Source organism: Pituophis catenifer, unplaced genomic scaffold, assembly GCF_029215685.1.
Source record: "Pituophis catenifer annectens isolate HBS135680 unplaced genomic scaffold, rPitCat1.0.hap2 SCAF_1, whole genome shotgun sequence".
NCBI classification, from domain to species: domain Eukaryota; kingdom Metazoa; phylum Chordata; class Lepidosauria; order Squamata; family Colubridae; genus Pituophis; species Pituophis catenifer.
In genome coordinates, this window is record NW_027256881.1 from 39391129 (window position 1) to 39417768 (window position 26640).

A 26640-nucleotide genomic window follows, 5' to 3' on the forward strand; every position below is an offset into this window, starting at 1 on the left:
TACAGGTGTGCTGGTTGGGTATGTAATTATGCGTGTACCGTACTATATAGCTGATGAAATATTGTTGGCAGAGAACCAAATTATTGGCTGCAAATGTTATATGAAAAAAATGAGCATGGACTGAACATTAATACACCAAAGACAAAATTGTTTTTGACAAAGAAAATGGGCTAAATGTTTGCAAGTTATATATGGTGAAAAAAAACAGAACCAGTAGATGGATTTTTGTATCTTGAAGCACTATTTATTAAAGATAGAAAACTCTTGTGGATTTGTTTTAAGATGCACTAATGTTCAAAGAAGGATAATGGATAATATGCATGATGTGAGGAATGAACATCTACTGAAAGAAATGAAAATGTCTATGTATAACCATTAAAAAGCAAATGGCATTGGGGTACTTAACTTGCATAATAAACAAAAAGAAAATGAATAGATTCTAAATAAGTAAACAGTTTGAAAGTGAATAACCATTAGAAAAAAATACATTGGCTTGGTTTGCTCATATAGAGAGACAATGTGAAGACCAAGTCACTAAGTGATGTATTTTATGATTCTTGATGAATGTTTTTCTTCTTCTTCTTTTTTTCCTTTTATGTACACTGAGAACATATGCACCAAAGATAAATTCCTTGTGTGTCCAAACACACTTGGCCAATAAAGAATTCTATTCTATTCTATTCTATTCTATTCTATTCTATTCTATTCTATTCTATTCTATTCTATTCTATTCTATTCTATTCTATTCTATTCTATTCTTCTCTATTCTATTATTTAACAATGTTTGAAGAGTGAATGAGTTTGAATGGGACAACCAAAAAATAAACTTTGTGTGGAATTAAGGAGATTCTCAAAAAAAAAGAGAGCATAACAATTTGAAGAACACAAGGCAATTCAAACTCAGTGATAAAAGCAACAATGATTTGCAAGGGCAGAAAGGTACAGTGAATTGGGTTGGTGCATTCTAGATTTAGCTGATTTCCTTTTCTCTCATTTCCTAACATCAATTACTTTTGCTCCATCTTGTCACTCATATTGTGCACTTTGCATAATTCTCTTCACCCCCAAAGGAATAATATGAAGGATATGCATGGTTTGGATCATAGTCTGAATGGTTGTAATTGGCAAGGCAGGAATTAGTAGTCCAAAAGTTAGAGGGAACCTTATATAAAAGCTGCCACCCAAGAACTTCAAGAGACTGGCCAAGTATTCATTCATTAATATATCAATTCATCGATTCATTCATTGATTCATTCAATTTGTATAGCCACCGATCTCACATACATGACTCTGAAGGACCCACACAAAAGTTAAAAACACAAAAATACAAATATAGATACAAATAAATAACTCAACCAATAACACAAAAACCATTAAAACACATTAAAATGTGTTTTTAAAACCATAAAAACCATAAAAACATCTTCAGGAGAGTGCAATCCATCTTATAAACAATGTAACCATTTTGCAATTTCCACACCATCACCGGATCCTAGGCCAGATGGCAAAGCCATATCTTCAGGGTCTTCCAGAAAGTCAATAGATTTGGGGACAAGCTTACCTCAGTGAGGATGTTGTTCCAAAGGGCAGATATCATGGCAGAAAAGGCTCTCCTGATGTCAGATGGCGCTCCTTAGTGGATGGGACCTGTAATATGCCCCTCCTGCTGGTCTTGATGGGAAGGGTAGATGTAACCAGGGAAATGTGGTCCTTGAAATAACCTAAGCTCATGCTGTAGAGCAGGGGTGTCAAACTCAAGACCTGCTGGTTGGATCCGGCCCGTGGGGTGCTTAGATCTGGCCCACGGGGCCAGGAGTGGGTTCTACTTACCTTTACTACCGGTTTGCATAGTGCCTGCGTGCATGCTCTTCTGCGCATGTGCAGAAGCTTCTCCGCATGCGCAGATCACCTATGATGATGTCCGGGTCAGTGAGTGGAGCCTCACGCCAGTTTTACAACCGGTTATTGTGAACCGGTTCGAACCGCGGGCAACCCACCACTGGCAGGGCCGCCCTGGAAATAGCAAAGGACCAGCCCACAGTGCCTCTTCAAGCAAGAATGGAGCCCAGGAGGGCCGCGTGCAGCCCTCTTGGGCTCCATTTTCTCTAGCAGAGAACTGCAGGAGAATCCCCCCCAGCCCCACCTGGGCCACCACAAGTGCCCCTGACACAAGTGATGTCGAGTTGGCCACACCCACCCGGCTCCCCCCACAAGATCAAACACAACCCTGATGCAGCCCTCAATAAAATTAAGTTTGGCATCCCTGCTGTAGAGGGCTTTGTAAATCATTACCAGCACTTTAAGAAAATCCATTAAATCAGAAGCTTGGAAAGCAGAAAGCCTGGAGTTTCAACTCTGAAGCCAGGTTGTGACAGTTATACCACAGTGGACAGTCGAATTTAATGTTTAAAACTTCATTCTTGTTTGCAGTAAAGTCTAACCAAATCATGTCTGAGAGTCAAGTCCAACCAAAAGTGAATTAAGTGTTAAGTAGCTAGAGAATTGAGATTGATGGTTGAACTCTGGTATGAACTCTGAGAGTAATGTTTTTTCCCATCTTCAAGTTGAGAAGCCAAAGATACGTGTCAGTTCTTTTCTATTTGCATGGTGCATAAGAGGCCTTTAGTCAAGAAATCAGGGCCATTTTACTCTTTCGTATCAGTTTTATCTTTTTCACTGTGGCATATTCTGAAGGTTTTTAAAAAAGGGCAGCCTGCTTCTTAACCTAGCTATTGTTCCTGCTTATCACATTCCATTTATGTTTTGCTACATCAGATCGGTTTTTAGTAGTTTAACAATATTTCCTGTGCTGCTTGGATAGTGTTGTCTAAAGCACTATCTGTACAAATTTGCTACCAAACAACATAAGCCACAGTTTTGTTTACATTCTTCCCAGAACCATGAAAGAGGCAAATGCTACAGATTTATAAAATGATGTACTCTGTAGACAGAAAAGAATCCTGTGTGTTTTGTCTTTTAGTATTAATATTAGAATAAGAGGTCACCCAAATAAATTGATTGGCAGGGGACATAATGTATAGTTTAATTGATTGGAACCAGTGGTGGGATTCAAATAATTTAACAGGTTCTCTGCCCTAATGATGAGCTGGGTAAGTGTGGCTCGGTGGTCATGTGACCATGTGGGCGTGGCCAACTCAACATCACTCATGCCGATGGGCGCTTCGCCTTAGCTGTTACAATGTAATAAGGGTTAACCAGAGAGGCAGTTTCTGTAAGCAGGGTAATAAAGATTAGGCTAGAAACAACACCAGAATATTTCCTTCCTGCCTTCCTTACAGGATTAGCTCTGTAAAGTGGAAAAAAAACAAAATAAGATTTCCTCCAACAACCGGTTCTCCAAACTGCTTAGAAAGTTAACAACCGGTTCTCCCAAATAGGTGCGAACTGGCTGAATCCCACCATTGATTGGAACCCTCAACTATAGTCATTGAAATTATTAATGGCCTGAATGTTTTTTAAACAGACAAATTAGTGGATGTGTGGTAGTAAAATGGCAGCTTATGGGAAGCCTATTTGTCATGGAGGGCTTTATTCAACATGGAAGCAACCAGTTATTTTTAATTCAGCCCCATTTTCTCTTAACTATTGGAAGATGTGGTCTGATGGAATTTTTATATACTGTATTAGTATCAAGAAAATCTCTAGGATGGGGAAACGTGTTTTAGTGTTGATCCAGCATTAGGATCTTGTGTTTATAGGAAGATAAACCCACAATCACAGAAGACTAATATTCTATCTACACTCCTTAACTTATTCAGTAAAAAATATATGTTGCTTCTGGACCAATACATCCCACATCATAGAGTATCCAAATTGTGCAGCAGTTTACTTCAAAGGTCAGACTTGATAACTATATTCATCCATTAATGAATGAAATAAGAAAATTTTAATATAGTGATAATAATTGTAAATTCATTATTTATTGATTGATATTCTTTATCTATGTGTCTTTTTTCTTTTAGATAGCTACTTATTCTGCTCCTTAAATGTTTTAACAAATAAATTATTAATTTTTAAAAAATATGAAGAGTTCCACTGCTGAAATACAATGTTTTAAAAGCTTGTAATCTTTTATATATAAATGTTATCATCATTTGTTAAACCTCAAATACAAGGTTAACTCTGTAAATGGTGTAAATTTACACCATTCTGCACTACAAACTTACATGTTTTGATATTTCTGGTACATTCTAGTACTGATTAATATGTAATTTAAAAGCTGGCAATAAAACTAACATGAATTGGAATTTATAGATTCCATTGCTTTGTTTAAAAACAGGGAAGCATGTCTGATAACCATTTGTTTTCTGAATATTGTATAAAACAATATAAAATAATTTGATATGTGCATGCTATCAAAGAAAATCTGCTTTAACTGTGTGATTTTTCATGCAATACAGTACTGATCATTATTATTTTTATTTACTTTGTACTGTGATAGATTTTACTGATAAATTGTAGTCTTTTAAATTTATCTCAAGAGATAGATTGAGTAGATTATGGAAAATCCAGGTTCTAGTATTTTCCATTCATTTTTTTTTTATGAGCTGTATTTGCTAGGTTTTCTGGTAAAGCTTAACAGTGAGGCAAAAGGACAGATAACAAAAACTCTACATAGAATATATGTTAAGAATGTGAATTCATTTTTTAATTATGATGTGTACTAAAGGCCATCCGCTCAGCTACTTTAAAAAGTGTTTTGATTTTACAGAGACTAATACTTAACACTATTAATGGCCTTTTGTCATGTATTACTTCTAGTATTATCAATCAAATATATCTGAATTTTAGTTGCTAAGGAACATGAATAGAAAGCTATTATGCTTTTGTGTTCTACTTGTGGCTTTCTTGGAGGCCTGTGTAGACCACTAATATAGTCTTGCAGAGACTGATCTAGCTGAGTTTCACATAATCTCATTTTAGAAGAACAGAAAAAAAGGTCATGTTGCCTTTTTAGGAAAAGTTGCCAAATATCAGGATACATAATTGATAATTGTGTTAATATTTAACTCTCAAGTTCTTATCCTATATTTCTAAGAAAAAAAGAGGCTTGCATTAGGAATTATTTCATATGAATTCCATTTTTTATTATTCCTTCAATCCAGGTTGGAGCACTAAATTAATTATTAACGTTAACGTTTTTTTATTGCTTCATTTTTAATATAGGACCATGATGGCGATCCTATGGCACGCATGCCCAAAGTGGCACATGAAGCCATGTTGACCGGCACGCGTGGCCTTGGTGTTTGTCTTCTGGGTTTCTGGCATGCATGCACACACAATGATCAGCTGTCCTTTGTGTGCATGGCAGTGCCAAAAACCGGTGTGCACATGTGCACCAGTCAGCTGATTGTTGGACTTGCATGCATGCTAGAACCTGGAAATTTGGCTTTTCTGGAGCGCGATCCCTTCGTGTGCACAGCAGTGTGCACAATAGGGAAGGGTAGCTCCACCTCCTCAGCTACCTGGACACCCGGCATAGCCTCCACCACAGTGTCCTCCGCCGTTTCCTCAATCGCCGGTGAACCGGCCGCCATGCCTTCCGCCATACCAAACACAGTGCCGGCAGGTCAAACCAGCGAAAGAAAAAAAAAACGCCGACTTTCTATCACGTATTCCGCTGCGTGTCTGGGTACATCGGGAAAAGAAAATGCTACAAACAGGTCTCGGTTGCTGTAAACGATTTACTCCGATCAACCACCAGCACCATCAGCGACGACTCTGACATTCGATGCGAAGATACACAAAATCGGTGTTGGGAACGGCTGCCTCCCAACGCCGTTTAAATATGCGCGCCGGCAATTACAGCTTATTACACGCCCTTCCGGGTATCGCAACTTCTGCCCATGTGCGAGTCAGCGATTTCTTCATCCCATCAGGGTGGAAGGGCGTCAGGACGAAAGCCTCCCCCTGACCGCAGCATGACCGGCCGCCTATCGTTACTACACACCGGTGTGAGCAGTACAGCCCAACCAACCCCCCCTGCCGCTGAACCAGGTATCTTTTATAGCGTCAGGATCCACGGTCACCACTACAGCTCAGAGTGTCGAGAGGATCTCGACAGTGCCGATAACTGGCCTGCACATGAGCACTGGCTACCTGATCGTCGGGCGTGCATGCACGCTAGAACCCGGTTGTTCAGTTTTTCCAGAGCGGAGCCCCAATGAGTGCGTGTGTGCACTATGTTTCTGCGCAGAATTTTCAGCACTCAGTGTCGAAAAGGTTCGCCATCACTGGTATAGGATTATGGCTGAGAACTTGATTTTTAGGGAACTGTCATGGAAGAGAGAGACAGGTTAAATCTTTTCTCTCCGTGGGCCCTTTCTGCAACAGGAGAGTAGGGAAAAGAATTTTTTCAGACAGATGGATAGAGGAAAGAAGGTATACAAACTCAAGAAGTTGCATTTTTGCACTGGTGTATAAAATACTCTTGAAACACTTTTAAGAATATAGGAGAGAAAAAAGAAAAACTTGAAATTTTTGGGAGGAAAAAGGAGGTCATATTATAAAGCAACGTAGAGAATCTCTAGCTGCTCCAGATGTTCTTGGACTTCAACTCCAATTAACTAGTTAATCTACTCAGTAGTCGGAGAGTATCAGACAAATACGTTCAGTTGGCTACTGTTATTGTCGCTCTATTCCATGGTTGGTTCATAATATTGAATACACTTTTAGATAATTAATTTTATGTAAATGATTAACTTGGTATTCTTAATGCTGTGAGGAGTTCTGGCAATAAGGTAACGAGTAATATCCAGGCACTGAAGTGCACCTTTGTGTTTGTGTCAATTTGTCTCAAAACACGAATATGCTTATACAACTCATATTTGTTTCTTGGCTACAAGAATCTTTAATGTACTTTTAGTTTAAAAATGCTCCTGTGACCATCATCATATTATAAAACAACAACAAAGGTTAGGAGCTGCCTTGGTTCCATCTCCTGATTTTCCACACCAATGTTGGCTTGTATTTTTATTTCAAGTTAGAGAATTTTAATCATTCTTGTCTGGGCAGATGTTCTCTCTCTTGAAGCCTGTCTATAACCAGATGACATTCTGTTCAGACTGTGTCAAATTAAATAGAAATTATAATTAAATAGAAATTATCATTGTCAGTCTTAACTCTAATTACTTAGCGTGTTAGTTTTCAGATTGCTTTCTGGGGAACTCTTAAGTTTCTTCGGAGCTGATCAGAATTCCTGAAAACCAGTAATAGCAAACAGTTCCAAAGAGCTTATTTATTGCTGCTGTCACACCGCCCATGTTCCAGCCAGAAGAGAACACAGGATTCTGTTCCATGCAGGGGCACATATTCTCAGAGAGGGAGGGATTGCAATTAGACAGGAGAGCCAAAGGAATCTCTATGCTTATGAATCTAATGGTGTGCAGTTGAACATGACTTCCAAATCCTTTGCATTGAGAGGTTGCCACAAAGAGGAGGAGGTCAACTTATTTTCCAAAGCACCAGAGGGCAGGACAAGAAACAGTGGGTAGAAACTAATCAAGCAGAGAAGCAACCTGAAATTAAAGAGAAACTTCCTAACTGTGAGAATAATTAACCAGTGGAACAGCTTGCAGTCAGAACTTGTAGGTGCTTCATCACTGGAGATTTTTAAGAAGAGACTGGACAGTCGCTTGTCTGAAATGGATAGGGTCTCCTGCTTGAGCAGGAGGTTGGACTAGAAGACCTAAAAGTCCCTTCCAGCTCTATTCTGATTAATTGAGATTTGGTGACAGATTTGACACACCTCAGCAGAAAACTCTGGTGTTGAAAATAAAAAAGGTTAGAAGTTACTGACTTGAACAAGTTGCCTTTATCGGTTTCCTGCTCTAACTCTTGCATTATTTTTCCCCAACCCGTTTCATCTGTAATGTGCCTAAGGGACACGTCAAATCAGATATGTGTGTGTACAGATTATCACATCTCATTTGATATTTGAACTGGATATAGCCTTTCTCCATTTGAGAATATTCTATTCTATTCTATTCTATTCTATTCTATTCTATTCTATTCTATTCTATTCTATTCTATTCTATTCTATTCTATTCTATTCTATTCTATTCTATTCTATTCACCAACTAGATTAATGCTATTGAGTAGTCCATATAATGGATTTTAGGGCAATAATCCTGACTAATAACTAATTTTCAAAGGCCCTACCATATGCCCATTGCTAATTTTTAACCTGAATTTCTCCACTACCAATTTTCACTGAGCACCGAATGCTTCTAATTGGTGTAAGAGCTAGAGCGAAGACATCTATTGCATTTAATTTTATCCAGCATCACCTTTCATATAAAAAGAAATTTGTGCACAATTTCTGGGAATATAAATATATTTGGTACATTTTACAAGTTGGGAAAAGCACAGGTTTCAATACAACAGTGTATCATACTTCACATATTAATGCGGAGTGCTGGCTAACTTTATATTGTAGTTGTTGTGATTGAAAGGAAAAATAATATGAAATCTCTAAATAGGCCTCGGGGACATATTGGGAATAATGCCAGGCAAATGCAGAGGGAAGAGGAGGGGGAGGATTCAATTATTTAATATTCTGCTTCATGAACTTTCCAAAGACATGTTGGTGAGATAACTAAAGTATACTTTTATTTTGATGTTGGAGAGTGCTCACGTCATTAAACTACACCCCATAAAAATCTGAAACTTTTTTCAGGGATGGGGCAAATGTGAGATATAGTCAGTTTCTGAGTTCCTTTTTATAATTTTGTCACTGAGTGTTGCCATTCAGTATGGTTGCTGTGGTCTCTCCTTCCCTCCCTCTCATTGTCACTCTCCCCCCACCCACTTCCTCCCCCAGGCCCCCTTTCCCTGGGCATTCCTTCTGGTTTGCCTTTGGAAAGTCAAATGCAGAAGAACTTGAAAGAAGGTAGAATGTGGAGGCCAATGATGAAGAGGGTGGTAAAGGGCAGGGCTGCAATCTTGGGAGTCAGGCAGAACCATTCAGTTCTTGGAAATGCCTAGACAAGCTGACATAGCTTTAAGGAAATGTAACTGGAGCCATCACTGCCTCAGTCGAACTTCAGGGATGCTTAGAAGCTTAGCCAGTTTCTTTTGTGAGCCTATTTTAAACCTTTCGGTTATTTCCACTAAGGGGAATTCAGGCTGCCGGTGAGAAAGCCGGATGGGCTGATTACTTAGGAGATTTTGTCTTGTGGCTCCGTTTTCTTGCTTGCTTGCTTTCAGGATGGCTAGTCCTGGGAGTACTGCCAGGAAATCTGCTGGTTCCTTAGAATTTAGGTACTTCTAGTATTCTGGGAGTAGTTAGTTTGGATTGCAGGAAGCGGGTGTTTTGCACAGTCACAATTAGGGCTACAATATAGCAGTAACGAAGGGTGGGGAGAGAGGTGGCTGAGTGCAGAACCTTGAATGACAGATTCTGCTTAGCTCTATTTCACAGTCACTTAGCAATATACTTTTTCACTCTTCCAGGAACTGCTGGAGTTTATATAGAATTTGTTACATTTTTCCCCCAGATTGTTTACTAGTTATATACCTTGTCTGTTATCAGTAAATTGTTTTTGAGAGGGATAGGACGGTGAAAGACACAGAACACCTCATGCACAGATTTTGAGAAGTGCTGACTCTTATTGACTGTCAATTCTTTTCTGCCATTTAGTGAGATATGAAATAGCTAAAGGCAGGAAACTGGTGCCACCTAGAGGACATTGCAAGCTATCAAAATGGGTTTGACACCCATTGGAGCTAAACAAAGCCTTGGGGCAATGGAGTGGGGTGATGGAAGCCGTGGAAGCAGTTAGATCAGTGTTTTCAACTTAGCAGTTTTAAGACGTGTAAACTTCAGCTCTCAGAATTCCCTAGCTAGCATACTGGCTGCAGAATTCTGGGAGCTGAAGTCCACATGTTCTAAGAATGCTAAGATTGAGAAACCCTGAGTTAGATTGTCAGGTCACTGGGTATATTGGATGGTAGTGGAAACCATTGTCCAATATAGCCAATTTGGGGGAGTCTGAATTAAAATAAACAGTATCTGGATGAGAGATGTTCAGATTTGTCACATTTTTATTGCGGTCAATAACAGGTCAATTGCCAACTTAGATTTTTCATTATTCAGATTTTATACTTGTACTATCACATTGATCTGTCCCCGTCCACACACACACACACAAACACAGCCAGCCGAGGGTTAAGGAAACACTTTGGCACACACCCAGGTCTTATCTCCAACTTGGCAGCGATTTACACACCGTCTGCCAAGTGCGTTTATTTCCACAAAACAGAAAGATAAGATACTTAGCGTACAAAAAGTCCAATCAGAATAATATTTCTCTCAGCAGTTCCGGACGAGGCTTTAGTGACTATCCAAGGTTTACTTTTGTTCGTCACAAGGATCACTGGCCACCATCCTCTATTATATAGTCTCTGGGGTGTGGTCCAATGACTCAGTTCTAATCCCTAGCACGCCTCCTGAGCTGCTGCAATTGTTTATCACGCCTTCGGAGGCGTGCGTCCAGGAATGATGTTTCTCCCTCGCTCTCATCCGAGCCACCTGTCTCCCTGTTAATCTCCTCTCCCTCGGCCGGCACCTGAGACAGTGCCAGAGGGGAGGGGCCTGGAGAGGGAGGCCTGGCTGACTCCTCTTCCTCATGCTCGGAGCTTTCTTCCTCTGATGGGACAGGCTCAGAGGGCGGGGCCACAACACATATTTTCATATTGCTATTACTTGTTGAAGGTGCATGAAAAGTTATGATACGATGTCATAGGTAGACATATAAGAAGACTAAATAAATAATAGTTGTAATGCTTGTACTACCTCCAGAATCAAAAATAACTTGCGTTAAACATGAATTGCTAAGCAACAGCACTGAAGGAAGGTTATCACTTTAAACGTCCTGCTCATTTTTTTCAGGAGTTCAAGATGTCTCCCTTCATTTTGTCTTCACAACAACAATTCTTCTTAGTATGTAGACCTGAGAGAAAATAATCAGCCCAAAGTTTCCCAATGAGTTTCTATTCTATTTCTGAGGGTGGATTTGAACCTGGATCTCCCCTATCTTAGATCAACACCTTCATCACTACCCACATTGGTCTCCTAACTCTTCTGAGTGCATTTCATTGCTCAGTCTTTGATTTAATCTATGGCAGAGGTGTCAAACTCATATTGTCACGGCAATATCACATGACGTATCGGAACTTTTTTCCCCTTCACTAAACTGGGTGTGGGCGTGGCCAGTGCATGACGCATCCGGCCCAGAGCCGGGAGTTTTGACAGCCCTGATGTATGGCATGTTTTGTAATACTGTAACTTTTCTGCAAAATGTTTTCCTTAGTATGTATTTTATGACCTTTCTCTAAAATGTTGTGAGATGGACCAGTGTCTAAGGCAGGTTCTTATATCTTATATCAGTTAGCATTTGCATTTTTTCTTTATTTTACTCTGATGTAGATCTATCTTGCATGAAAATTGTTGGCAGTAAGGGTTCATAATATGTTGCCGGGTATATCTTTAGTGGTTAAAACAATTTAAATGGTTGATAGCTTTAAAGGCTGCTAAACGTATTGTGGCATCTATTTTTATAGATTCATTTAATCCATAAAACCGACAATACCACTAAAGTGTCTGCAATGGGTTCCTGCAATCCTCACATATCTTGTTAAGTCCTACATTATTTATTTCCTTTTGGCATAGCAAATTGTATGAATGCAACTAATTGTGATTGATTCAAATCGTACTTATACAGACCATACTTATACAATATGCAAAGCCAGCTTAAGTGTTCTGTAACATGCTATATAACATTCAAGCATGAATAGGAATGCTCTATTACCAGTACAATATTATGCAGCAGATAACTGAATAAGTATAACTAGAATGATTATGTCAGCTTGGATTTTATGCATCCCCTAGCATCTCAAAATGTTAGGATTTATCAAAGAAGTCTTCTATGACAGGTTTGATTAGCAACTCTGTGTTAATTGTATATTAAAATTGGTAAAAAAAGTTTTTGATAAAGATATAGTTACAAAAATAAAGAAAGGAGAAAGTAACCAAATATGTAAGCTGCTGAACTGCATTTTCTGAGCTTCACTACTGAAATTATTTCCTTCCCCTGGCAATTGGGTGAATAAAAGCAAAATGCTACTGGTTTATTAATGACACAAATGTAGTGAGCCAGCTTTTAAAATTTTGATTTAAATGACTTCAATAAATTATGTTAAGTGGAAACATTAAGAGAGGTTGGCCCATATTTTATTGCATTCCAATCAGACTTAACAAAATAAAATATGTGCAAAAGTTGCTTATGGGTATAAGAACAAATAGATGAAAACTATTACAGTAATTTTATGTTGAGCATCTGAAAAAAATTAACCCATTGAAGAAATTTTGAATTTTGAAATAGCTACATATTTATGTAACATATAATTATATAAGGTAGTGCTTCACCTTGTAGATAAGATACTATTATCATTAATATGTATAACCAACTCTTCCTGTTTTTAATATATAGATTTTGCTGCTGCAGTTTTAAATGTTGTATATATCTGTTTTAGGTTCATTGCATTTATTTTTATTTAAATGTTTGTTTTTTTTAAATTATGCCTTGAACAGAATTTTCTTGTGAGCCAGGATAAAAATATTGTAATAGAAATGGTATAGATGGTTCTGAGGAATTATCAATGACATGTTTAAATTATAGAAATGGGGTCTTAGCTTTTCTAGTTCCTGTGTTGCCCTTAGTTAGGGAACATGCATGCTAGTAGCTAACGAGTTAAATTGTCCTGGGCTAAATAAAAATAACATAGTAATCCAACAAAAAGATAATTTTTGTAGGCGTCTCTCTTTTTTCCCTACAGATATTAAGCAGTGGAAAAGGAGCTGGCAGAGTCTTGGGAAGTGATCTACGCAGATGTGTTTGCGTACATTTAGATAGCTGTAAATACCAGTGACTTCATAGGGAATCAAACTTTTTCTTTAGGGATATGTAGCTAGCATCAGGGCTAATTTATTGTGGTCAGTTGGAGACCAATTAAATTTAATACTCTGTGACAAAGGTATGATGTGTTCTGTGTAAAACAATTTGCTGCTGTGTCTCATCAGATATATATTCTCATTTATGTTTGAGGGGAGATCACTATTTGCAGATCATACAAGAAATCATACAAGAACACCTATAGCAAATTCTGTAGCACTGACGACAATACAAAGATATTATATAATGTAAGGCTACCCTTCAGGTTGAGGTCAAGACCTGATGATTATATGCATGTTTCAGAAGTATCTATAGTGTGTGGGGTGGAGTGTCTACCTCCCAGTCTAATCTGTATTCCTGAAAGTAGATAGACACTCCCATCCAATCCTTAAGCAGGGCTAAATCTGCTATGCTTCAGAAATTAGCTATGGTTCAGCTAGATGTTGCCACCTACTGGTTTTTTCTTTAGAAGGTGAATGTTTGGAAAATTGTAAATCCATAGAATATGTTGCTGCATCTTTAACAATGAGCCTACTGAATTCTTGGAATGCTTCAATGGCAAGGTCCTCTAAACAATCAAAAAGGTATTTAGTAGCTATTCCATCAAGGAGGTCCTGGGAATGAAGATGTCTTTTCCTTGAAAATTTAGTATAGAAAACCAGATGTTTCTACTGAATGGTTGCCATTCTGCTGCATAGTTAGCCAGTAGGATAAAACTTTCACTTTCCATTTTTCACATTCTGGACAAAAGGACACTGACAGCCTTCTTATATGAAAAATATCATGATGTAGTTTAATAATAATAATAATAATAATAATAATAATAATAATAATAATAACAACAACAACAACAACAACAACAACAACAACAACTAATAATAATAATAATAATAACAAATAATAATAATAATAATAATAATAATAATAATAATAATAATAATAATAATAATAATAAAAAACAACTGAGAACATCTACAGAGTAGAATTAAGGCAAGTGCTTGGTTCTAGTATTTAACACCTCAGTCCAAATACATCCTAGTGGCAGGCCTTAGGTCCATGGTGACAGGTTGGGGAGATAGGGAGACACAAAGGATAAAGAATTCCATGTAATCCATAGTAGTACCCCCAGATATTCACCTCAGCAAAGTGTAGGATTGCTTGAAGTAATTTGCATTCTAAAAACTTGCATGCCTTTTTTGGTCAGCTTTTATATCTGTGTAGATAGCTTGGCTTTTTATGATATACACTTAAAATACCTGCCTCTCTCACATATTCCAGCAGTCTTTTTTAAATAGTGGTAGGAGATTCACAAACCCAGTACAGGAAAATAGTTAATATATGTACTGCAACTGGAAAAAATTTAGTCAAGGCTGACCCAAATTTTGTACAAAGGTTTGCATTTCAGGAGCTTTATGAATGATGCATACTGCATATGTTCAGAAATGTTTCTGCTGGGCTTGTGAAGGAAGAAAAATAGCAAAACTGTACTCTCCATTCTGAGGTCTGCATATAAATCTTTTTGATGAATTATCAGTTGTGTGTGATCCTTTTTCTGGGGAAAAAAATCACTTCATAAACTTTGGTCTAAAAGTAAAATGGTGTTTTTAGATGAAAAAGGTGCTCCATTTTTGTTCCCAAAACAATGATGCTGAAGGAATTTCTTGGAAATATCTATTGTAACCAACTGAATTTGCTGAATTACTTCTGGTATTTGACTGGGTGAGGGTTGGAACCTCAGAAAAGTATTGACAATCTCTGTAATGTCTCATTCCTGACTTCATGCAGTATGGGTGGATCAGGAGGAAACTGGGCCACAAGGAACTGCTTTGTTAATAAAAACTACAAAAAGTAGTTACCAGATTTTTTTTTTACTACACTGCTTAGAGAATTGGATGTGTTTTCCTGCTAACTGCAAAAGAGGGGAAGTCCTCATCTTCATGGCATGTGGAACGCCTTTTAGAACATTTAATATTAATAGTAAAAAGGCGTCTTCCAACCCCTGTTAATGTCCCATAAAACAGACAGACTGAGAAAGAGGGGTTTGTGTGCCTCCCTCCCCATTCCTCTCCGTAGAATTCCTGGTTGAATGATGAGTAACGGTTGTTTAAACCCCAGGCTGTACTCAATGCTAGTAAAGTGATTCAGAAACAAGGCTGGGGGGACCAAATGGGAAGTAATAGAATTCACTGAGTAGGATGATTTGATGTACAGAGATTTAACTCAATCTCATGTATTTACTGTATCTGCTGTTGTGCAACTTATACTTTAAGTATTATTTGTGTGTGGTTTACTATCCAAATAGAAAATAAGCAAGGAAAAAAAATTCCTTTGGGTTACATTAAGGGCACGATACTGCAATAATTATAAGGAAATTCCCCTAATCATTCAAGTGTCTCTGTACAGAGCTGGCACTAGTTTCCTTTTGGGCAGGGATTTCTCCTCTGTGTGCTTTGCAACTTCCTGTCATAGCATAATCTTCTTAATCCTGCTTTAGCTCTATTAATTTTCCTCCTTTCCTCTTTTTCTGATCCGCTTTCTCTCTGCTGCATGAATTCAGGAGTTCCTGAGCTAGAGGAGCAACTCAGGCCCTGCCGTGGTCAGCAATATCCCAGGCTACCTCCGGAGCCTCTTGTATCATGCAGCAGGGGCCCTGGGATGGTGGTGCCTGAATGTATCCCATTCTCTCTGTCTTACAGGCTGTGCAGCCTTCGCCTGAAAAAGCTGACGGTGCTGCGGGAACTAGACAAGGAGCTTAGCTCTGTGCTCATTGCTGTGAAGATCCAGGTAAGCCGCTGATCTTCTGTACTGTATTCACCTGTCTTTGGGAAGGTCTACTTGGTTCTCCTCAGAAATACATTACTTCACTGTGTCGTTGTTATGATCTCATTATTGTCACACGTTTGCCTTTTCCACAAACGGCCATTGCCTCTGGAGAGAGGAACAAGCCTTTACTGTCTCTGCAAAGCTTCTTGCTCTTTAAAAGGTAGCCATTTGATGTGTAGAAATGTATATTGCTATATAATTGTAGTATTATATAGGAATGGGACTATGTTTATATACAGGAATGTTCACATCAGTTTATAAACTTGACAATAGTTTTACATAATTGCTAAATATACTGTGTTTCCCCTGCCTTATATTTTTTTGAACCCTGAAATAAGCGCTTGGCCTTATTACCATACGCTCAAAAGCCCGATTGGGCTTATTATCAGGGGATGTCTTATTTGGGGGGAAACAGGAGTATGAAAAAAAGATCTTAGTAAAGGCCATGTGCTTTTGTCCTAAGTATGAACCTGGAGAAGGAGGAAGGCCCAAGGCTCTTTCCTCATGAGTAATGATCAACCATCCCTAGTAAAGATATGGTCTGGGACACATATTGTATTAGATCATGTTTTTTTAACCATGGTTTACTGAAATAATCCTAATTAGTTGGATTCTAAGAGTATACTTTGCCATTATGTAATTTGTTTAATTAGAGGCAGTCCGGTTTTCTTTCTCAGGCTTCTAACAAATAAGGCTAATTATTAAATACAACAGAAATATAAACAGGCAGATCTGAAGAAGCTGCATCTGTTTCTGATCTTAGACTAGGATTCTCCATTCTCGCTTCCATTCTCAGACTAAACAAATACCAGCACATCATAGATAATTTCAAGAAATAACTGGACCAAACCCATGACCTCAGAACACATAAAAATGCTGACTACCATCAAGATTAAATCTCTAAGACAAGCTGAAAAATAGAAAAGAAAAGAAATACAATATAGGTGATGCTAATCAGTTAGAATTCTTTGCAGCCTTAGAAGAAGCAACATTTAAAACCACAGAGCTTGCCGAGACCCAACAAAATATAAGGCGGACAATCATACCACAGACCAGAACAACACCAACTCAAAGCAACCCTCAAAAACCTAAAGGCGAAACAAACCACCACCTTGTTCTCAGCAGACAAAGCCCAAACTACAGCTGTCATGGACAGAATATAATACATTCAAAAAGCCAAAGAATGACTGAAGGACAAAAAGCCCTACATCCTAATAAATGCCAACCCCGTACAGAAACTAGACAACCTGACCAAGAGAACCCATAATTAATCTTGAAAGGTCAAATCACAAAAGAAGAATGGTGGCAAATGATAAACAATGTTCCCATCCCCCAGTGCTTTTGTGGACATTCAAAAATATACAAGCCTGACATACTTCATCCAACTGTATCGTTACCAGAGACCCCAACATACAACATAGAGGAGTGATGGCGGACCTTTTCGGCACCGCGTGCACAAACCGGAACGCGTGTGCATGCTTGTGCACCGGAAACCTGAAGACCAGCTTTTTTGGCAGTTTTTTGGGTCATTTTCAGGCCATTTTTCGGGCCGTTTTCAGGCCATTTTTCAGCCCAAAAACTGGCCTGAAAACAGCCCAAAAATGGCCTGCTTTTTGGCCGTTTTTCAGTGCTCTGGTGCCCATGAAGACCAGCTGGCAACGACGCATGTGCCCACACAGAGGGCTCTGCATGCCACAGGTTCGCCATCACGGACATAGAGCATACAGAAAAGCTTAGATAGTGCACAGAGGGAAACACGTATTGTATCTGTTCTCCATTACAGTGCCTCCAGAAAATCAGAGACTTCAAAATAGAAGAAGATGAAATTATGGTTTTGTTCAATGTCATAGCTCCCTTTACATCCAAAGATTAAAAACTAGCAAAAGATCCATGGCAGCATATCCAACACACCCGACCTAATCAAATAACACTAAGATCAAAATATTCAGTATTATGGAACTTATCAACCTCTGCCATACTATGTACTTTCAGTTTGATTGACAAATATGCCACAAAATCAGAGGAATACCCATGGGATTGACATTCTCAGAACTCATAGCAGAGACTATAATATACCGGTAGTGTCTAGAAACTATAGTACTATCATGCATAAGGCCAAAAGTATGGATCTGGTATATAAATGATACCTTTGCTTGCCATCATAAAAAAAGGAACAACTAGAGAAGATACATGAGACAATCAACAATATCTTCAAAGAAACGCAATTCACAAGGAAGAAGTAAACAGCACACTATCTTTCCTGGATATCCTCATCAGCAGAGGAAACAATGCCAATTAGAAACTCTAGTCTATCAAAACGTAACCTACCCTAACCAAGAACTCCATTACCAAAGTTAAAAACCCAACTTTTTGCAAGAGGTGCTGTTTAAAAACATTATTTAGACAGCAAAGTAACCTGGAATACTAAAAAAAGGAATTAGACCACCTATAAAATATCTTTCAACAAAGTGGATACCCATACCACTTCATTAAAAAAAATGTGTGACCACTCAATCTATACACATTCATCCTTTGGATGCCATACTCCAAAAATATCTCAGAAATTACTAATAGGCTATTACAATCACATGGCATCACTATAGCATGCAAATCTACTAAAACCCACCAAAACATCTTAAGTAAACTGAAAGACCCAGTAACTAAGAAAGAAAAAGAAACAGAAATCTTGTACAACATACAGTGGAAAGTCATACAGCCAGAAGACAGGATGAAAACTCCTTAATCTCACAAGACTTGTACATACTCAATCATAGTTTCAGCCGTGAAACTGTGAGCATTGTAGATCAAGCTAAAGCCAAAAAGTGCTAGGAAATTATTGGATGATTGGCATTCAGAGAAATCAGCCATCAATAGACAAATTGAGATGAACCACATTTATACACTATTCAAAAGAAACAAAAAAAAAAAGCTAAGAAAGAAATAAAAAGACCAGAACACATCCTCTCCAGCAGCCACCAGGCAGATAGGCAGGAATTAACATTAGAGAAATAATCAAGCAGAAAACAATACCCTAATCAAGGAACCATCAAGAAGGAAACCATGCCCCCACCAACACTGACAAGCAAGCTATTACACATAAACAGGGAGCAAATCTCACATCCACTAACATTGACATCCCTAACTGAATCATGAAATGTCTGCAAGCAAATTACTAAGATCAGAGAGCACCAAGGACTCTGTAGTTCAATTCTGATTTACAAAAGTTCCTCCATTGGGATTGCCCATTCTGAAATGCAATCTATAGGTACTCCTCAACTTAGGACCACAATTGAGACCAGAATTTATGTTGCTAAGTGAGGAATTTGTTAAGTGAGTTTTGTCCCATTTTATGACTTTTCTTGTCACATTTGTTAAGCGAATCACTAAATTAGTAACACAGTTGTTAAGTGAACCTGGATTCCCCATTGACTTTGCTTGTCAGAAGGTCACAAAAGATGGTCACATGACCCTGGGACACTACAATGGTCATAAATATGAATCAGTTGTCAAGCATCCAAAAGTAAATCACATGACCATAGGGATGCTGCTTTGGTCATAAGTGTGAAAAATGGTCATAAGTCACTTTTTTCAGTGCCATTGTAACTTTGAACGGTCACTAAATGAACTGTTGTAAATTGAGGACTACCTATATATGGTTTTCTTGTTGGATCATAAGAATTGAGCTTTGTGATAACAACTTCATAATACAGTCACCGTCTTTTTGTACTTGCCTCAATAGTATATTAGGAGACCATTACATTGTCAAGATTTTGTCCCATAAATTAAACTGCTGATGATTTTAAATAACACATTTACCAATTATGTGAGAACTTTTAAAAATATTGTCAGGGGCATTCAGGACTTCAGGATTCTTGAGAGGTTTTCTATACTTTCTGTAGAAAGTATCCAGATATGCTTTTTTCTTTCCTTTGAGAATCATAACATTCTAAGTGTTAAAAAAAAAACCTTGATGCACATTAAAATAATGTCTAAATACAGTTGTGCCACTAACCATCGCATTGCTAGCAGTGTGTTAGGAGCCTTTGATTGTTTAAGCACAATGGGATAAGAAGAATACTATTGTAATACATGTTTTTTTGTAAAAAGCTTTTAATTATAACATTTCTAAATGTGACTATTAAAAAACCTGGAACTATTACATTTAAAATTTAATTGCACAAATGAGCAAACTTGGCTAAAAACACACGCACCATACAAAAAAACCATCATTGGTTGCCATGTACTATTGAGTGTTTATTTGTTGTCAATACATGAATTGCAGGGTGGTTTGAAGCGCCTAGCTCCTTTGTTTAAGAAGATGGCTCCTTGGCTACTATTTTTAGAAAATTATTAGCAGGGGCATGTATTCATCTAAAATTGAAAAGGGTCAGGGTGAGGAGTGATGAATTTCATAAAGGGCCTTTCTAGTCCAATAATTTGTGCTGAGAACGGAGGATAGAATTTATTGGTTCCCATGGATTATGATGTATACATAGAGAAAATAGCTTTTTTTTTTAAAAAAAAAATTTGATTTATATGCCGCCCTTCTCCGGAGACTCAGGGCGGCTTACAATGCATTAAGCAATAGCCTTCATTCTTTTGTATATTTTATACAAAGTCAGCTTATTGCCCCCACAAACTGGGTCCTCATTTCACCTACCTTAGAAAGGATGGAAGGCTGAGTCAACCTTGAGCCTTGGAGAGAGTAAATTGCAGGCAGCTGTGTTAATAACAGGGTGCGTAGACCACTGTACTATCAAGACTCTTTAAAAATCAGAGTAATCTTTTTTTCCAGAGTACTGCTCCTGCAGTCCATAGCTGGGTTTCTTCATCATCAGTTCCTTTTGACTGGGTGATCTTTAAGAATATCTCTCTCTTCGTCCTGTGGCCACGCCCCCTGCTCCCATAATGCACCAGTCTTTTCACTCAGTCACTGAAGACTGGTGTGTTTTTTCTCTCTTCGTGATCAACATTGCTTCCTTCTTAGATTCTGGCGTTAGGTTTTTTATTTATTTTTGTTAGTTATTTTTTCGGTGAGAGCCTTAGAGGACAAAGCTGCAGGGACTAGAAATCGGCGCTGGGGCTCCAGTCCGTTTCTTCCCGGGGTTTTCTGACGGCCGTCAGACCGCAGCTGGGAGTTCCGACCCTTCGGGGCGGTCCCCTGGCCTCTATTTCAGCCGCCGGGGTGAGTGCAGGCTTTGCGGATCGCCGCAGGCACCCCCCCCACTCAATTATTTTGGACTTCTGCCATCGGCTCTCGTAGGGGCGGCTCCGGAGCTTTGCAAGGTTTGCCCTGCAGGCTCTGATGTGTGTGTGCGGCCTCGTCTGCTGGAGCGAGGCCTAATTAGCTCAGCCGGCTTGCATTTCCTTTATTGAAGGCGCCTTTGATCGGCAGGAGATCGCGGAGCCTTCGCACGCCCGAGCGGCCAGTGGTGAGAGTGCTGGGCGTCCGACCTTCGGGCGGCGCCCTTGGGGAGTGTAGCTGGGCGAAAGGTGATTTGCGGTGGTGTCCAGGCTCGCCCTAATTTCGCCGCTGCTGGCCCATGTGTGTAGGAGCGCTGCGGGCGCCATTTTGAGTCCACCTTCATTGCGTCGGCCATTTTGCCTCGTTTTTCCGGCTGGTCGCTCCTCTTGCCATTGTGCTGATTTGTTTTTTCTCCCTTTTGGGGGGCTTTAAGTTTTAAGAGCACACCTAGTATCTGGACTGCCTCACTGCTATCCCTGTGTGCTGGGGTCAGAGGCTGACTTTACCTGGTTATAAGCCCAGTCTGTTTGGGGCTTCTAGGTTTTTTTCCGCCAAGCCTCCGTGTTCTCTGCTGTTCCCCTCATCATACGAGGCGGCCTGTGACTCTTGTATATAGTTTCCCATCGTTGTTTTCAAAAAAAAAAAAAAAAATTAATAATAATAATAATAATAATAATAATAATAATAGTTTATAATTTAAAAAAAAAAAAAGAATAAAGAAAGAGAAGGAAGATTTTTGCATATTTTGTGGCTTAGCCCCTGTTATGGCGGATTCTTTTTTGTCTTCTGACTCGGAGTGGGAGCCCAGTCCACCCAGGGCCCCGGCCAAGCACAAATCGAAGTCACGAGGACGCTCTGCTGCCGCTTCTACGGAGTCTCAACAGCACAGACCCTCATCAGCGGCAGAAAAAGACGCTCAGCGCCGGCATAGAGCGCTTGAGAAGCAATATGATAGGGCCAGGCTGGCCACCTCTGCTTCTGTCTTCGCATCCAGCCAGCTGTTACCTCCTCATGGTCACTCATCTTTGACCCCTGAGACTGCTTCTGGCCTGGATACACCGCTCGCTCCGGATCGTGACGTCTCCACTTCTCAGGTTCCGCCTAGTCTTCCTCGGGGCCTATCCAAAAGGACCTCTCTGTCCTTACCAGATGTTTCGGCTGTGGGACTTGCTGAACCTCTTGCTCAGTCTTCTCGCCGGGCTGAAGCGACGTTTACCCCTACCGCTGCCGGACTCCGGGGTCCAGACGGGCAGATGCTGACTCCTCAGGTGGACCTCCAGGCAGCGTTGTCCAACGCTCTTTCCTCCATTTTGGCTGCCGGCCTTCAACAGTCTGTCCTTCAGCAACCTCTTCCAGCTCCGTCCAATACTTCTTTCTCTGTTGCTCCTGGTCGTTCCAAGTCTCCATCCCGAGTGGCTCAAGTCTCTTCTGAGGACTCTGAACAGGAGGAGGAGTTTCCTGAGGAATTGGAGTTCTCGGAGGATGAAGGCCTGGCTCCAGACACCCCGGCTTTTTCCGGCTTATTTCGGCCTTCATTGTTTAAGTCTCTGCTGCATAAAGCCAGGCAGGTCACCAATATGGAGGTCCCGTCTGCTGAACCTTCTACTTCCTCGGCTCCTCATGAGGCCTTGTTTTCGTCATCCAAGCCAGGCAAGGACTTTATTCCTTGTCCCCAACTCTTTGCTGATGTTCTACAGTCCCCCTGGTCTCAACCGGGCTCTCAGATGGGTCCCACCAGCCTGGACAAAAAACTGTATTGTGGGGCTCCGGAATTGGACTCCTTATTATCTCTACCTGTGGTTGACCATCCGATTGCCAGCCTCTCCTCTTCTTCGCTTTTGTCCTCGGATGCTTTGGACGTTCTTAAATCAGAGGATAGGAAGTCTGAACTCTCCTTTCGTAAGGAGCATCAATCTCTTGCTTGGACAATTAAGACGGCGACTGCTACGTCGTTCTTTAATAGAGCCACATTGCTTTGGCTGAGGCAACTTCAAGAGAAACTTCCGCCAGAAGACACGCGTCTTCATCAGGATATAAATAAAATTGTTGCTGCCACCGAATATTCGGCGGATGCCTCGTTAAACTCCGTGAAGTTTGCCTCAGGGGCCTTGGCTTCGTCTGTCACATCTCGCAGACTGTTTTGGCTCAGAAATTGGAGAGCTGATGCCAAGGCAAAGTGGAAGTTGGCGGCGGCCCCTTTTAAGGCCCCGAACCTCTTTGGCCCTGCCCTCGATCCTGTCTTGATCGAGGACAAAGATAAAAGGAAAGTGATGCCCACGTCTTCATACCGCAGACCGGAAAGGCGCTACGCACCCTATTCTCAGCGTCAGCCCTTTCGGGCCTCGTCGGGATCAGGGGGCCCCTACTCACAGCGCGGTTATTTTCCTGGGACCGACCGATCATCGGACAGACAGCGCTTCAGGGACAGGTCCAGAGCCAGCAGCTCCAGACGCCCCTTTCGTGGAGCTGGCTTCCGCCAGTCCCGTCGAGGCAAATGACTACAGTCTGCAGGATCCCATTGGTGGACGGCTACAACTTTTCAGTCACCAATGGGAACGCTCGACCAAGGATACCTGGGTTCTTCGGACAGTATCTCAAGGTCTGGCCATCGAATTTCTGGGACGCCCTCCGATTCGCCACGTCAGCTGTCCAACCCACCTGTCGCCCGACAAGGCGGCCCTCTTGCGGAAGGAGGTCCTCCACCTACTCCTTATCCGAGCAATAGAACCTGTTCCTCTGGATCAGCGGGGCAAGGGCTTCTATTCAACTCTCTTTTTGGTCCCCAAACATTCCGGGGGTTGGAGAGCCATCTTAAATTTGAAGCAGCTGAATCTGTCAGTCCGCTACCGCAGATTCAAGATGCACTCCCTGGGATCCATCCTCGCGGGAGTGCGACGAGGCGACCTACTCCAGTCTGTCGATCTCAGGGAGGCGTATCTGCACGTTCCGGTCCTCCCGGCCCATCGCCAGTACTTGCGTTTCCAACTTGGGGAGGACCATTATCAATATTGTGCAATGCCCTTCGGCTTGTCATCTGCTCCAAGGACTTTCACAAAACTGGTGGCGGTGGTGGCGGCTGCTCTCCGGATGTTGCCTGTAAGGGTCTTGTGCTATCTGGACGACATTCTGGTCCTGTCCTCCTCCAGAAGCCAAGCATCTCAGGACCTGGCCCATGTCATCGGTTCCTTTCAGGACCACGGGTTTTCGATCAATTTCCCAAAGAGCCATCTGCACCCGACCACTGTTCTCCAACACTTGGGAGCAGTAATCGACTCCATTCGGGGCCAGGTCTCCCTATCCCCAGACAGGGCGGAAAGCATTCGCAATCTGATTCGGCTCATTCAATCCAAGCGGACTGTTCCTCTTCTACATCTATCCCAGTTATTGGGGAAAATGGTCTCGTGCTTCTCGATAGTGCCATGGGCGCGCAGACACACGAGGCCGTTGCAGTGGTTCCTACTGCCTTTTCAACGCACGGGTCGCAGCGACTCTCTCCACAAGGTCTCCCTTCCCCCTCAGATTTCCATGTCCCTCAACTGGTGGACGGGTCCCAACCTTCTTCTCGGAACGCAGTTCCTGCTCCCGGATCGGCTGACATTGACCTCGGATGCCAGTCTTCTGGGCTGGGGAGCCCATCTCGACGATCGGATGGTGCAGGGCCGCTGGTCATCTTCGGAACAAACGTTGAGCATCAACATCTTGGAGCTGAGAGCGATTCGCCTAGCTCTCTGTCACTTTCAGTCCCTGTTGCAAGGCCAACACGTTCTCGTCCTCACGGACAATATCTCCGCCAAGGCCCATATAAACAAGGAGGGGGGCACGAGGTCAAGGGACCTGATGCTGGAAGCAGAGAAGCTGTTCTCTTGGGCCGAGGGTCACGTTCTGTCTCTGAAGGCCGATCACATCTCCGGCGTGGACAATGTCAGAGCAGACTGGCTCAGCAGGCAGCTGTTAGATCAGTCGGAATGGCAACTGGATCCCGAGATTTTTCAGGAGGCTGTCACCATCTTCGGCCGGCCTGTGGTGGACCTCTTCGCCAGTCCGGCAAACGCCCAACTTCCCAGGTTTGTGACGCGTTATCCGACTCAGATGGCAGAGGACCACAATGCACTACGGTGCCGCTGGCCTCCCGGCCTCCTGTACGCCTTCCCTCCACTTCCGTTGATTCCTCAAGTCATTCGAAAGTTGTTGGAAGAACGGGCGGAGATTTTGCTGGTGGCTCCCAATTGGCCTCGTCGACCGTGGTATGCAGACCTGGTGGCCCTGTCCATACTTCCCCCGTGGGAGATTCCACCGAACCGTCTCTCTCTACGCCAAGGAGCGGTGTTCCACCCAGATCCAGGATGGCTCCAATTGGCCGTCTGGCGTTTGAGCGGGTCATCCTGCGCAAGGACCGGCTGCCCGACTCTGTCATAACCACTATACAGGCGTCTCGCAGACCTTCGACATCGCGCATATACGAGGCCTCATGGCGGGCTTTCTGCGTCTGGTGTGCTGACAACTTAGTGGATCCTACGTCGGCTCAGGTCGTTGACATCCTCTGCTTTTTACAATCGGGCCTGGACAAGGGCTTGTCGCCGTCTACCCTTCGTCGACAGACTGCTGCTTTGTCCACTGTCGTTCGCTGCCCGCCTTACTCGTCTCTGTCTCAGCACCCTCAACTCAGAGAATTCTTGCATGGGGCTATGAACTTACGTCCGCCTCCAGTTCGTCGGTACCCGACCTGGGATCTTTCCCTGGTTCTTCAAGCGCTCATGAGTCCCCCTTTCGAACCGTTGGGCTCTGTGTCTCTTAAGTACTTGTCCTATAAAGTCGCTTTCCTCTTGGCGATCACATCCGCCAGACGGATATCCGAACTTTCAGCTCTGTCGATCCGGAACGATTTGTGTATTTTTCACGCTAATACTGTTGTTCTTCGCCTGGACCCGGCCTTCTTGCCGAAAGTGAACTCATATTTCCATCGCGCCCAGGAATTAATCCTTCCCGACTTCTGCCCGTCGCCCAAGCACCAACGTGAGAGGGATTGGCACACCCTTGACGTGCGCAGGGCCCTCCGACGTTACATTCGCAGGACTGAGTCGTTCCGGAAAACGGAAGCCCTTTTGATATCTTTCCATCCAAGATCTTTGGGCCAAAAAATATCTCCATCGACCGTGGGCAGGTGGATTAAGGCGTGCATCTCCACTGCTTATGAGCGCCAGGCCAGGCAGGTCCCAGCTGGGATTTTGCCTCACTCTACTCGTAGTGCGGCAACATCAGCTACTTGGGCCACTCAGGCATCTGTTTCGGACATCTGCCGGGCTGCCACCTGGTCCTCGGTGACACCTTTTATCAGACATTATAGGGTGGATTCATTTGCCTCGGCTGAGGCTTCCTTTGGCCGTCGTGTCCTGCAGAGTGTTCTGGTGACGCAGGACTCCGGGGGCCCTTAGTTTCCCACCCTTGTTTTTTTCTGAGCTTGGGTATATCCCAGCTATGGACTGCAGGAGCAGTACTCTGGAAAACGAACATTGTCTTACCTGAATGTTCCTTTTCGGAGTACTGCGACTGCAGTCCATCCCCTCCCTTGGTTTTTTTGTCTTCCTGATATTAATGAGC

General features: G+C 41.8%; 1 protein-coding gene across 2 annotated transcripts in view; it reads left to right on the forward strand.

Moving 5' to 3' along the window:
* Positions 1 to 26640, forward strand: part of LOC139308638 (phosphofurin acidic cluster sorting protein 2-like) — a 176006-nt gene that overhangs the window by 96009 nt on the left and 53357 nt on the right. For both annotated transcript variants that reach the window (XM_070932319.1, XM_070932318.1), the window contains exon 2: positions 15671 to 15758. In XM_070932319.1, coding sequence (XP_070788420.1) covers positions 15671 to 15758 — 88 coding nt within the window. The remainder of the gene's footprint in view (positions 1 to 15670; positions 15759 to 26640) is intronic.